This window comes from Lutra lutra, chromosome 2 (assembly GCF_902655055.1).
Source record: "Lutra lutra chromosome 2, mLutLut1.2, whole genome shotgun sequence".
NCBI lineage: Eukaryota > Metazoa > Chordata > Mammalia > Carnivora > Mustelidae > Lutra > Lutra lutra.
In genome coordinates, this window is record NC_062279.1 from 69,054,447 (window position 1) to 69,067,955 (window position 13,509).

The 13,509-nt window shown below is 50.3% G+C and overlaps 1 protein-coding gene across 4 annotated transcripts in view; it reads left to right on the forward strand.

The window, feature by feature from the left end:
* Positions 1–12,588, forward strand: part of FHDC1 (FH2 domain containing 1) — a 39,434-nt gene extending 26,846 nt beyond the window's left edge. For all 4 annotated transcript variants that reach the window (XM_047717676.1, XM_047717674.1, XM_047717675.1 and 1 more), the window contains exons 9-12: positions 1,172–1,242; positions 2,759–2,876; positions 6,706–6,870; positions 9,231–12,588. In XM_047717676.1, the coding sequence (XP_047573632.1) occupies positions 1,172–1,242; positions 2,759–2,876; positions 6,706–6,870; positions 9,231–11,264 (2,388 nt within the window). In that variant the 3' untranslated portion in view covers positions 11,265–12,588. The remainder of the gene's footprint in view (positions 1–1,171; positions 1,243–2,758; positions 2,877–6,705; positions 6,871–9,230) is intronic.
* Positions 12,589–13,509: the final 921 nt, after the last annotated feature.

Genomic DNA, 13,509 nt, shown 5'->3' on the forward strand with positions numbered 1-13,509 from the left:
GTAGATGTAGCTGTAAGCTGGGGAGGAAGCTGGGCTGGCTTCCAGTGTGAGCTTCAGGACAGGACAGAACTGGGATTTTGATTTGTCTTTTATTAGCTGTACTTCCTCAGACAAGTTCCTTAAACGTTAAGACCCTCAATTTCTTCCTCTAATCATGGGGCTAGTGATCCTTCCAAACAGGTAACCAAGAGGGCTGAAGGGGATAATTCCATAAACTGCTTACTTCAGTGTTTGGCCCATAGTACGTGCTCTATAAATAACACACATAATTATTACTGCATTCTTCAGAAGACAAAGGACATGTTGAACTCAGGACTCATTTAATAAGTTGATTTTCAGGACATTGAAAGCAGAAACTGTGCTCCGTATCCCGTGGGTCTTACAGTGAGTCTTCTGTCAGTCCCTTTATTTTATTTATTTTTTAAAGATTTTATTTATTTATTTGACAGAGAGACAGAGAGCACAAGTAGACAGAGTAGCAGGCACAGGAAGAGGGAGAAGCAGGCTCTCTGCCGAGCAGGGAACCAGATGTGGGGCTCGATCCCAGGACCATGGGATCATGACCTGAGCCAAAGGCAGACGCTTAACAACTGAGCCACCCAGGCGGCTCTCTGTCAGTCCCTTTAGATCCATGGAGCCAGGTGCTCTGTGTCACTTGGTCCCTACCCATGGGGGGACGTTTCCAGAACTGGTAATTGCTCCCTTGGTATCCACCTTCCTTGTGTCCCCTGAACAGGTGAAGAATCCAAAGGCCTCCATGGCTTGTGCACCTTAGGCTTAAACTCAGTTTGCAAACTGGTTTAACCGCTGTAGGCATCTCGTCACTTAAAGGCACCCTCACAGGTATGGGTGGTATTTAAGGAGGATGTATTGGATTCTCGCAGCAACAATGGGCCCTGCTAAGCCACCACCCACCTCCATTGAGTTTGTGTGCCCATGAGTTGTATTTCACGTCAGGATCGGTTGCTCTGGGAAGTTAAATATATCTGGAGAGTAGGGGAGTTCTGGTAAATCTTACTAACTGAGGAATATAAGAGTTCACGTTTCACTGAGTTGCTTTGAATAATATATCAAGCATAAAAACAAGAACTTTAAAGTCCCTTTCAGTCTTGGGATAATTGTTTCCTTCAGTTTTATACATACAGTAGAGAAAATTCTGTTTTCATTCTAGGAAGCCCAAAAGAAAGATGCCATTCTTCTAAACTTTTCTGAAAAATTGCACCATGTTCAGGAGGCTGCTAGGTAAGCGAAGAAGACTGAAAATGAATTCTGAGAATTCACGGTTTTGTTTCAAATGACTTTTTAGATTAATTAGTTGATTTGAAAAAGAGGGCGAAGGCATGAGCAGAGGGGGCAGGGATGAGGGAGAGGGAGGCTCCCTGCTGAGCAGTGAGCCCGACATAGGACTCTATCCCAGGATCCTAAGATCAGGACCTGAGCCAAAGGCCCACATATAGCCGACTGAGCCTCTCAGGTGCCCCTAAACTACTTTTTAAGAAACTGGTGAATATTTTATAACTTTAAAACATTTTATAACTTTAAAGAGTTTTGTCTTGTTGAATTTTCAGACCTCCCTTTCATTTGCTCACAGAGGTGTGTGTGCACTTTTGGAATTTGGGGGTTTTGAAAAATTAATCTGTATTTTTAATCAAAAAAACACCACTGTAGTCGTTTTCAATGAATATCATCAGTGTAAAAACAATATGGATTAAGAACTTCAAATCCCTCCACACCCAAAGATAGAGCTCAAACAGCACAGCCTCTTACCTTGGGAGTTGGTATACATCAGTCAAACTTCAGGGCCGTTTCCTTGTAGAATCTAACATGGTACGTTTATTTTCTATTGCATTTGGAACTATACCAAGGGTTGGGAAAGGATTTTGTTTTCAATTAGTCACACAGCCTCACAGAGAAAGTATCTACCAGACATAAGGCTGTGTTTACATCACTTTAATTTGCTGCTGATCCCAGTATAGGTGTGCATTTTAATGTGGCTGTAATCTGTGTACACAAGCGCTTTTGAGTTCTGTGTTTTTTAACACAGTTCTGTATCCAGTGGTATATGTTCAATAACCAGCTTTCCTGGAAAGAAGTCCTTGTTTGTAGCATTTGCTGATTTCCATGGTGTGCATACTGCTACCGTGGCAGATTCAAGCCACTGGTGTGGCCTCATTGAGTGAGGAGTCGGGAGGGGTGCCCACGCCCACAGCGGCCTCTCGCAAGCTGGCTCCAATGAACCACTTCCAGTCCTGTGCTTGCTATCTGAGTGATTATATCTGATTATAAGAGCTATGAACCCGATGCAGAAATACACCAATCATAGCTCTTCAGGCCAAGCCCTGTCATTGGCCAGTGTCTCAGTGTTATTGACTGTGAACATCTTACCACAGATGACATGTCTTTCCCAAAGTGAGCTTATTAGGCCAAAGTTTTGAACAGTTCATAGTTTCCATTTACAGAATTTCATATTCTCTCCTCTCCCCCAAAGAATGAGCATCTTATAGGATATAAACTGTTCTGGTTTTGAATTTCTAGAAGAAATTAGTGTGGTAATATTTTTTCCTCTGACTAGTATAGAAATATACTAATACAGAAATAAACCATTACGTTTTTGAGCTGACATTTCTGGTCAGAATTAGCTGGGGAAGTTTAGCTAGACACCGTCTACTGTGAAAATAGAGTTTGTGAAATATAAGGGAAAATAAAGTTCGTTTGGCTTCCTTGCACCACCTGCTCACTTTCCCCTTTCTTCTTGTAGATTATCTCTGGATAACACGGAGGCAGAACTGCACTCGCTCTTCATCAGGACAAGATCTCTGAGGGAAAACATTCAGCGGGATGGTGAACTCTGTCAGCAGATGGAAGATTTCCTTCAGGTTTGTGGGCGATCGGAGTCCATCTCTCTCATTTTGGCTTCCAGCTGCTCCTGCCAGGGCTGGTTCGGTCTGCAGGGCTTTGGGGAAGCAGAAGGTTCCCATTCATAATTTTTTCCCCTGGGTCAGTAGAAGGACCTCTGTATTTCAGTGCCCACTCTTTGCACGGTTGGCTTTCTAGAAGGAGCTGTCGAATGTGGTGTGAGCCAAGGGCTGGCCTCCGTTGATCACCGCGTGATCGACAGCAGCACACCGCGCTGCGGGGAACTGATAGCAGCCTCTGGAGCCAGCACTTGGCAGCTGATGCCTGGCAACTCAGGTTTGGCTTCTCAGCCGTGGTGTAGGAGTTTTTGCCTCCTAATCAAATCTCTGGACGGCAGAACGAAGTTCCACGGAAACCGTAGACACCTGAGAACTCGGGCTTGTTTGTTCCCTCACTTGTTTTTATTGAAGAAATAAGCTACGTTTTGGCATGTTTTCTATCGAGAACGGGAGCACACAGGAGAGCTGTGCCTATCAACACCCCAAATACATCAGCCCCACAGGGTGTGTCGGGAGCCGCTCTGAATAACATCAACAAAAAAACCAGCAGAGTGGACATGTTTGTGACAGCTCATTGTGACTCACAAATCACATAGTCTGACATAACTTCTTTTATCTTCCTTATTTGAAAAACAAAAACAAAACAAAACAAAAAACTGGTGGCAGCTTTTCATGCTTTCAGTCTTCAGGGAAAGTGACAGGCTACCTTAAATATCAGCGCTTCGAGCCTTGCGAGGGGGCGGTGTGTATGGTGGGGCTGCCTTTGGGGGCAGGAACAGTGTGCTCCGAAGGCTGTCCCACCTGAGCTTTCACTCGTTGACTTGTAATTAAGCCACAGCAAGCAAATATTACGTTTCAGCTCCCATCGGCAAACATTTCGTTTGGCTCTGGAGGGAGCGTATTTTTATTCCTAAACATGGGTTCTGTATTCTCTTTCCACTATCACCAAACAGATACTCTCTTTTACATGCACAGATTTTTTCCCAGAGTGAAACAACACAGCAGACACCACCACAGAAACACCTAGCCGTAGGTAAGAAAGTACTCAGCAGTGAGCACACATGAGGGAAAGCAAGAAACTGAGGGAGAAGGCCCATCCCAGAGTGAGAGGAGCATTCTGGATGTCTCCTTCCCTGGCTCTTAAATTAAACATTCACATTTTATGCTACATAGCAGTACAGAAAGGCATCTGATGGAAAACAGCTCTGTCCCAGCTGCAACCCCGGAATGCTCTTTCAAGGCAACCTTGTTTTAACTATAAAAGCTTCTTTCTAGGAGTCATTTTTATCTGTGTAAATAAAATGTTCCCAAGCAGCTATTTATTTTTCTTTTTTATATTCAGTTCCTTTTTACATAGGGGAGGGAGTGTAATTCTGTAAAGTAGGGTAGGCTCGGGCCATGAAGGGCTCTGAATGCCAGTCTGAAAACGGGACTGTGCTCTTAGCTATGGGGAAAGATTGAAGTCGTTTGTGGAGAAAAAAAAAACAAGAACGCAGCTTTGTAAATCTGACCCTCTGGGCAAGAAAGAAGGAGTAAATTGGTTTGGAACTTGGGTCTGGGGCAGGCAAGTGAGATGTGAAAAGTCGAATTTGCTAGCACAGCTGCTTGTCTCCTTTCGATTCCGCTTGGCCAATGTAGCTTTGGACTTTGTCATTTGGGGTCCTGACTGGGCAGAAAACTAACTTTGGCAAAAAAAAAAAAAAAGAAAGAAAAAACAAACCAAAAAACCCCCTCTGAGCTTGGTGATTTTCCACATCCACATTCAGAATGTCTCACTTTCCGGAGTCCTCAGGGTGACTGCAGTGCCTGTAAGTTTTTCCTTCCTGGTTCTCTCTCCATCCCCACGGGATCTAGAGATGAGACATGGGAGGTGGAGCTAAGCTTCCATGTAGGTTCTTGTCAAGAGTCCTATTTTTCTGCCGTTGAGTTATCTTTGGCTGGAATCCACCTTTCCCCCTGTGGAAGAATGACAGGCAAAGATTTATCCTTTCATGAATGCCCTTCTCTCCATAAAGAATAACAGAGCGTGAACACACACACTGCCTTGGGCTACTGACTCAGATGGTTACTTTCTCTGGTATTCGGTCTCCTAAACGGTTTTGGTTTCTTACTACCTCTTGAATGTGTTTGGTGCAAGAAACGGACTTGCAAGGGGGAAAGTGTTTTGGAGTGGGAGGGAGGCGATGAGTCTCAGAATCGCTCGTCACTCTCCAAGCATGTCCCAGCAGCAGTTCCACTCCTTGAGGGTGGGCAGCCCATAACTTCATATTTCTGAGGCTTAGCCCTCCACTCAGAGGAAGTTTCTCAAATATTAGCCTTTTTAAAAACATGATATTTGTGATTTATTATGTACTTCACACATTCCTTCTTCATATAAGCCTTGTTCCCCAGTGGAACAGAAAGTAACATGATACTTGAGCGTGATCCTAAATATTCAGTCCCCACGGGCCTATGGCTCCTCTAAGCGGTCGCTGCCTCATTTCAGCTCAACAGTGAATGTCACATGCTGCTGTTGGGGAAGGGTGCTTGTGCGTCTCATAGCTCCCCAGCCTGAAAGGGTTGGCAGCCCACCAGAGGAAAGCACTCTTCTTTCATTTCTGCTTCCTTGTGGTGGTGGTACCTGAATCAATTTTTTTTTTTTTTTTAGATTTTATTTATTTGAGAGAGAGGAGAGAGAGGGAGAGCATGAGCAGGGGGAGGAGCAGAGGGAGAGGGAGAAGCAGGCTCCCCACTGAGTAGGGAGCCTGATGCAGGGCTTGATCCCAGGACCCTGAGATCATGACCTGAGCTGAAGGCAGACACTTAACCTTAGACTGAGCCACCTGGGTGCCTCGATGCCCTAATCTGTGGAGGCACTGGAGGTTTTGTCCTCAAAGGATTAGGAGAAAGTGAACATGAGAAGTGGATGGACTTGTAGGATGTAATAGTTACTAACCATCGGGACTCCTCAGAATCTCCTGGAGGTTGTAACAAAATATTAGTGGTAGTGGGGCACCTGGGTGTCTCAGGTGGTTGAGCATCTGCCTTTGGCTCAGGTCATGATCCCAGGGTCCTGGGATCGAGCCCCACATCAGGCTCCCTACTCAGCAGGAAGCCTGCTTCTCCCTCTCCCACTCCCCCTGCTTGTGTTCCCTCTCTTGCTGTGTCTCTCTCTGTCAGATAAATAAAATCTTAAAAAAATATATTAGTGGTAGTTACACCTCAGACATACTGAATTGCGTGAGAGTTCTGTACAAGCAGGGACTGTGGACAGTGCTTCTGAGCTGACTCGGATAAGCCCCCTGGTTAAGTAGCCTTGGTTGGGGCATGTGTCTGGGCACGGGGGCTTCCATCCTGTGGGGGTGATCCTGACCCTGACATAGGTCATTTGAGGTGAGGTTTAAACTCCCTCCCTCAAACTCCCTCCCGCAGCTTGTCCATACAAGGGCCTTCTGACATCCCGAAGACTCATTTTTCAGAGAAGGAAGAACAGACGCAGAATGAGTTTTCCTCAATCAAACCAGCTCTTTACACCTATGTCATTTTTCAGTGACCGTTTCGTCGGCGGCCTTTTGTAGAGGAAAGCTCTTTAGTTTTTTGGGTGGCCTCCAGGTCTCACACAGAAGTTCACCTTGCTTCCCCAGGGCTTTGTTTGGGTTGAAATAATTTCCTTTTGACTGGGAGGGTGTTAGACTTGCGGTCAACTTTCCCCTTTCCCGAGACCTGAAGCTGAACCCGGGAGCGCAGATGGCGCGCGCCGCGCCTCCTCGGCTGCCTGTTTCCTTCAGTGTGTGCTTGTGTTTTCCCGCAGTTTGCTGTGGAAAAGCTGACAGAACTGGAGCGCTGGCAGCAGGAACTCCAGGACGAGGCCCACACCCTTATAGATTTTTTCTGCGAAGACAAAGAAACCATGAAACTGGATGAGTGCCTTCAGATATTTAGAGACTTTTGTGTCAAATTCAACAAAGCAGTTCAGGTATGGCTGATGGCATCTCCCGTGCTTTCTGAGTGGTGTGGAGTTTCAGTTTTCCTCTTCCAGACCCAGCCCTCTGCCTTTGGCAGAAAGATGGTTCGGCACTTCCACGGTTTCAGGGAAGGCTGGCGCGGGCAGCACCGCCGGGCTCTCGGTTGGGATTCGTCTGGCCTCCTTGGAGGCTGTGCTGCTCGTACCAACACTGGCTTTGATGCCCCGAAAGCATTGTGTTAGTCACGTTTATTTATGATGGCAGCCCTGATACTAACAAATCTCTTTGAAGGCCCTGAACGTCTTCCTCATCACCCCCACCGCTCCCAGGAAAGAATTTCCTCTTTCACGGAGACCTGTGTTGCGGTGGGAGGATGGGAAGGCCTTCTCTGACCTGTTTCAAGCACCACGGCCATTGCCAGGCGGCTGGCGCCACGGGGACCATGCTGTGTCCTCAGCCAGAGCTGGCTTCGAAGTTCTCCAGTAGTTAGGAGTCTCCTGCTGACAGGGACACAGCAGCATTCCTTGCCCTTTGACCTCCAGTTCCAGGAGTCTCTGAGTTCAGTGTAGGAGCCAGAGAACTCTGGGGCGCTTGGCTTTGCAAGTACAACTTTCATCTGTCAGTTAAAAACAAAACAAGATCCCTTCACTTCAGGTGGTGAGGAGGAGCTAAATACTTGTGCCTTATCCCTTTCCCTGTATTTTTTTTTAAAAGATTTTATTTATTTATTTGAGAGAGAGAGAGAGAGCATGAGCGAAGAGAAGGTCAGAGAGAGAAGCACGTGGAGCTGGGAGCCCGATGCAGGACTCGATCCCGGGACTCCAGGATCATGACCTGAGCCGAAGGCAGTCATCCAACCAACTGAGCCACCCATGCGTCCCCCTTTCCCTGTATTTAAAAGCAGGCTTGCCCGCAGCTGAGTTTCTTGAGTTCTCAAGCCTTCTTTTCTCTCTGCAGCTAAGTGAAGGAGGCTAAGCCTGCAGCCACGTTTCCTCTACCTTGTCCAAGCAGTGAGCTCAGCAGTGGGAGGTGGTTGTGGGAGGTAGAGGCCAAATTGGCTCTTTCTGAGGCTCTCACTCCCTGTCAGAATTCGGCAGGCCCAAGAGGCCACCTGCGTGATTCTTTGGGTCCAGCTGTCCTGAGCGCCAGGAGCTAGCCCCACTCCCACCCCCACCCCCACCCCAGGCAGCCTTGGAGGAGAGGGCCTGGGGGACCTGGGACACTGGAGAGGCCGAGCCAGAGCAGAAGGAGGGGCCGTGCATCCCCAGCCAGAGCCTCACAGAAACTTGGAAGGGAAATCCACCATTTGAGGAAACTGATTTTCGAGTAAAAAGTGCTATCAATAACAGATTGGGGCTGTGGGATCCACACATTTAGGTGACACAAATATATTTATATGTTTTCTAAAAGATGTTTTATTTGAGAGAGAGATCATACATGTGCACGAGTGATGGAGGGGCAGAGGCAGAGGGAGAAGCCGACTCCTGCTGAGCTGAGTAGGGAGCCTGATGCGGGGCTCGATCCCAGGACCCTGGGATCATGACCTGAGCCAAAGGCAGACGCTTAACCAACTGAGCCACCCAGGTGCCCTACAAATGTAGTTAGAGTGCACAGCCAGGGGGTAAAGTGTGCTTTAGTATGTGCGTTTGTTCTGGTTTGGCTTTGTGGGGGGAGGGCTGGGTACTTGGAGCAGGGCAAAGGGTAGTGGAAGGATTTGTAAAGCAAATCCTCCTGTCTGATTGTGGGAGTGGGGTGGGGCATGAGGGACAGAGCCATCCTGGCATCTCTGGGGTTTCCTTACCAGGGAGCGTTCAGAGAGCAGAGATTTGACTGGCGTCTCTTCATATCTTGGGTATATACTTACGCATCCAAGCCATTAAGTAGAATGTGCTGCACGTGTGTGTGCATGTGTAGCTGTATTCAACACAGAAGCAACAGGGAGGTATGGTCTCAAGTTCCTTTTTCTTTTTCTCTCCCTCTCTCTGTCCTTGACTAAATAGCCCTTTCCTGGAAGTCTTTGCTATCATGCCCTACTTAGAAGCCAAGCTGGGTTTCTTCGGAGTTGAGGTGGCAGGCATGTGTGGAATCACAGCCCACACTTAGGGGACAGTGCCTTGACCAGAAAGCTGTAAGTTGGGTCCACGGATCCGATGAGAACCTTAGGTTGGTGGGGTCCTCTCCAGGCAGCCTTGGGAGAGCTAGCCCTCTCCACACCCACCTTCTTGCAAACACGTGATTGTCTTGGTGAAGTTTGGGACCCAGGCTGTCCTCCATACCTGTTTCTTGAGGTCTTAAGGCAGGTGGCTGTGGAATTGCACACAGGTCCCACGGGTCTAATGCATCTTGGGGCTTCTCTCCACCCCTCCCTCAGGACAACCAGGACCGGGCAGTGCAGGAGCTGAGGAGGCTGCAGCGGCTGAAGGAGCTGGAGCAGAAGCGTCGCTCCTGGGCGGCTGGGGAGCTTGGGGGGTTCTGCCGGAGCAGCAGTGAGAACGACGTGGAGCAGCTGACCAAGAAGGGTGAGGAGGACCTCTCCCCCTTCCTGCAGCCCAGGCCTGTCAGCCCCTCCTGCCGACCTCCCAACACACGCCGCTCCCGCCTTTCCCTGGGTGCGTTTGCGGACCGGGAGCTGCTGACCTTCCTGGAGAGTTCCACCGGCAGCCCCGAGGAGCCCAGCAAATTCAACAGCTTGCCCCGGAGCAGCACCCGGCAGGCCCGGCCCACGATGGCCTGGTTGGAGCCCGAGGACCGGAGAGCCCAGGACCCCAGCAGAGCACAGACACCACAGGCCTCAGAGGGCCAGCGGGGGGCCCCCGAGCCACCCTCATCTTGGCAGAGCCAGCAGTTCCTGGCCCCCAGGCCTGAGGACCCCACGCCCCCTATCCCCCGAGTTCGGCGCAGTGGAGTGGGCATCCTCCGAAAGAGGAATAGTGAGCCGGTGGGCCTCGTCCCAGCCCAGTCCCCTCCACTCTCACCATTGGCTCTGGGGATTAAGGAGCATGAGCTGGTCACAGGGCTGGCTCAGTTCGACCTTCAGGGATCCAAGAGCCCAGAGGAGGTGCCCCGATTGACACTGAATGACCTCAGTCCCGTGGAGCTGGCGTCTCTGGGGGATGGGAGCGTGCAGTCCCTCGGTGCCAGCCACGACGGCCTGATGCTTGTGGACAAAGGTGTCCCGGCTGGTCTCACCCCAGCCTTGGAAGGGGATGAGGCTGCCCCTGAGGATCCTAGCAGCAAGGCTGTAGTATCTGTGGGCAGCAGCGACCCTGACAGCAAAGATCCTGGGCCTCTGTTCTACATCTCCGATGCCACCGACTGCTCACTGACCCTGGACTGCTCGGAGCCGGGGGAGGTGGCCGGGGCGGATGGCTCCCTGTCCTCTGGCGCTGGGGAGACGGGCAGCCAGGTCTCCTCTCACCCCACTTCCAGCCCCCTCGGGGAGGCTTCGGCTCCAGTCTCTGGGAAGAGCCACCCCTCCTGCAAGGACAGCCTTCCCAAGGACAGACCTGCCAAAGGGAAGGATGTGACAGCACCGAAGAGAAGCTCCCTCAAAGAGGCGTCTCAGGGAACCTCGAAGCCCGCCAGTGTCCGGCGGAGCCAGGGGTCCCAGGGGGCGGCGCCCAAGCCTGTGAGGACCTTGACCGCCTCTGAGAGTGAGAGCATGCGCAAAGTCGTGCCCATCTCCAGGTCGAGCCGCGGTTCGGTGGGCTGGAAGCGGCCCCCTCGGGAGACCCCCAGCAGCACAGACGCACCGTGGTCGCGCCGGAGCTCCATGCGGGGGACTTCAGACGTGTCGCCCAAGCGGTCCTCGGCGGGGGCAGCGGCGGGGACGGAGGAGCAGAGGCTGGCGAGGGTGAGCGGCGGCTCCAGCAGCGCTAGGTCGGGGAAGGACCCCCCCCTGCAGCAGAAGGGCTCTCTCAAGAAGCCCAGCGCCAAGCCTCTCAGGAACGTCCCCAGGCAGAAGCCCGACGAAAACAAGATCTGCCGCTCCAACTCCCAGGAAGAGATCCCCGAAGAGGAGCCCAAGGCCCCGCCGGCCCCCAGCGTCCCCCGCGTCCCGCCCCCTGTGCCGAGCTTTGCCCGAAACACAGTTGCCTCCTCCTCTCGGTTCATGAGAGCGGATTCCTCTCCTGTGGCCAAAGCCCCCGGCATCATTCGGACGGTTTCCCAGCGTCAGCTGAGGCCCAAGGGTGGCCCTGAGGATGCTGCCCCCAAGGACAGCAGCACCCTGCGGCGGGCCAGTAGCGCCCGGACCCCCAAAAAGTGTCCAGAGTCTGCTGGGGCTCCCAGTGCCAACACAGAGGCCCTTGGGAAGGGCCGGGGGGCTGGGGAAAGGGCCTCCCTCAGACTGAGGAACTCCGATCAGACCACGCTAGGGAAAATCCTCCATCCCTTACGGAAGTGAAGTCTGATCGTGAGGATTGACTCCTGGGAAGGGCCGGCACCGAATGTCCTTGTTCTGCATAAGTGATCCACGCGTTCTGCCGGCTAACGCTCATGTCACCAGAGGTGAGGTCCGGGAGGCCTGTGGACCGCCACCAGCTGCGCTGACGTCTACTGTAAAGTCCCAAGTCTGGGCGGCTGCCCGCTACTCTTCACTGCTGGCATCTCCCTCCCACACCCTGGAGGAACCCCCTCCCATCCATGAAGATGTGTAAGCTGACAGTCTTCCCTACAGAGTTTAAAAAAAAAAACAAAAAAAAACAAAAAAAAAACTGGCCAGTTTTTATATGTCAAGCTTATTTTTAAATATTATAAAAATGAAGTAGTTTATTTAGTTCCTTTTGCAGAACGAAATGCCTCCGAGGAAAAAGAGACAAAACCCTGAACAAGAAGACATTTTTATTTTCCTGTGTTTCCTGGTCTCAGGGTGCCTTCCACCTGCCCACATCCTGTCCATTGCTGGCAGCCAGACTTCTCTGCAAGCCCTGGGTGTTCTGTGATTGGCACTGTCTCCCTGAAGGCGCTCTGCCTTGCTCACCTCTCCGTGTGTGACTCTGGGTGAGGGTTTGCGTGTGAGCAGGAGGGGAAGTGAGACTGGTGGATAGAAATCGGATGCTCTCCTGTGTTCAGGGCAGGCACCGGGGCAGTGCCTTCCCTGCAGACGAACAGCAGCCCCTGGCAGAATGCCGGATCTCCCCGAACTTAGAAGGGGCATATCTTCATGGAGAGGCATCAGGAGCTCTTCAGCGGAGCACACCTTTCCCTTCCGTGTTTTCCCATTTGTGTATCTGTTCTGAAACTGAGTGAAGGCTGCTAGGACTTGGGTTAGCTCTAGTTAGGGAAGAATAAACCCTTCTGTGTCCCAGTCTTATCCCTCCCTCCTCTCTCTGCCCGCAGCCAGCCCTTCCTTCCCTTGTTAACCCGACATGGAGCCTGGAGAGGCTGTGTATCTATGTCACTGATGATACTTCCTAACGCTAACATGTCTCCTTCCGTAAAGTGGTTTTTAAATACCGAGAAAAAACAAATCACAGACCAAAACAAAACAACCCCCCCCTTTCCGATTTTATGTAATCAGGAAAATCTTGAAAAAAAAAAAAAGCTTTATTCAAAAGAAAGAAAATATGTACTGTTTCTACTCACTGCCCTTTTCACAGCTTCCTTTTGAGACTAATTAGGGAATGAGAGGATTCTTGAAACTTTCTTGTATTTAAAGTTGCTTCCTGCCTTTTTTCACTTTTGGTCACTTATTGAAACTTTAGTGAAACCTTATTTTAGACCCAACAGTGGTAGATGGATTTCAGGGAATCCATGTGCTTGATGTTACAATCTTCCTGCTGTAGAATGTTGCCTTCCATCCAAATAAATTGAAACTGAGCTTCATACATCCGCTATATTGAAATGGTAAACTTCATGGTTAAAAAGTAAGGCACTTGACCACAAAACTTCTTATAAAAATGGCCTTAGGTAGCTATTTCCTGGGCCCCACAAAGATGGTTATGGTAATCCTGCACTGTTTTTTACCATCTCAAAAAGCCTGAGAAATCATGTATTTAACCATGCAGACAACAATGTCCAAAACATAGGGCCTGTGGGTGGGTGGAAATGGATGAAAGAGATCAAAAGTTGGTGGGTAGTGGGGCACCTGGGTAGCTCAGTCGGTTAAGCAACTGACTCGTGGTTTTGGCTCAGGTCGAGATCTCAGGGTTGTGGGACGAGCCCCACATTGGCCTCCATGCTCAGCACAGTCCGCTTGCAATTCTCTCGTCCTCTCTCTCTGCCCCTCTCTTCATTCCTAAAATAAATCAGTCTTAAACAATAAAAACAGAAGTTTGTAGATAGTAATGGGGTCAGGACCCCCACATAGGACCCTGTCCGTGCTCTGTCGCTGATGCTATGTGACTTTGGCCAATCACCACTCCTCCTTCAGCCCGTTTCCCAGTCTTCGGAAGTGGGCGCATGGCCTCAGTGGTGGTTTCTAAGGGTCCCTCCAGCTCCAAGATTTGAGTCATTTTAAACAACCAAGGACCCATCTGCCCCAGGACCAGCTTTTCGGAACCGACCCCCAGCACCTGCATAGCAAAGGCCTCATGTCAAAGGCCTGTTCAAAAGAAAGCACCTTCAGAACTTGCTGTTGCTTTGGAATCTAATAAGCTGAGTTTCTTGAGAAGCGGTGTTTTACTTAGCCCTGTGGACCCTATGTGTAT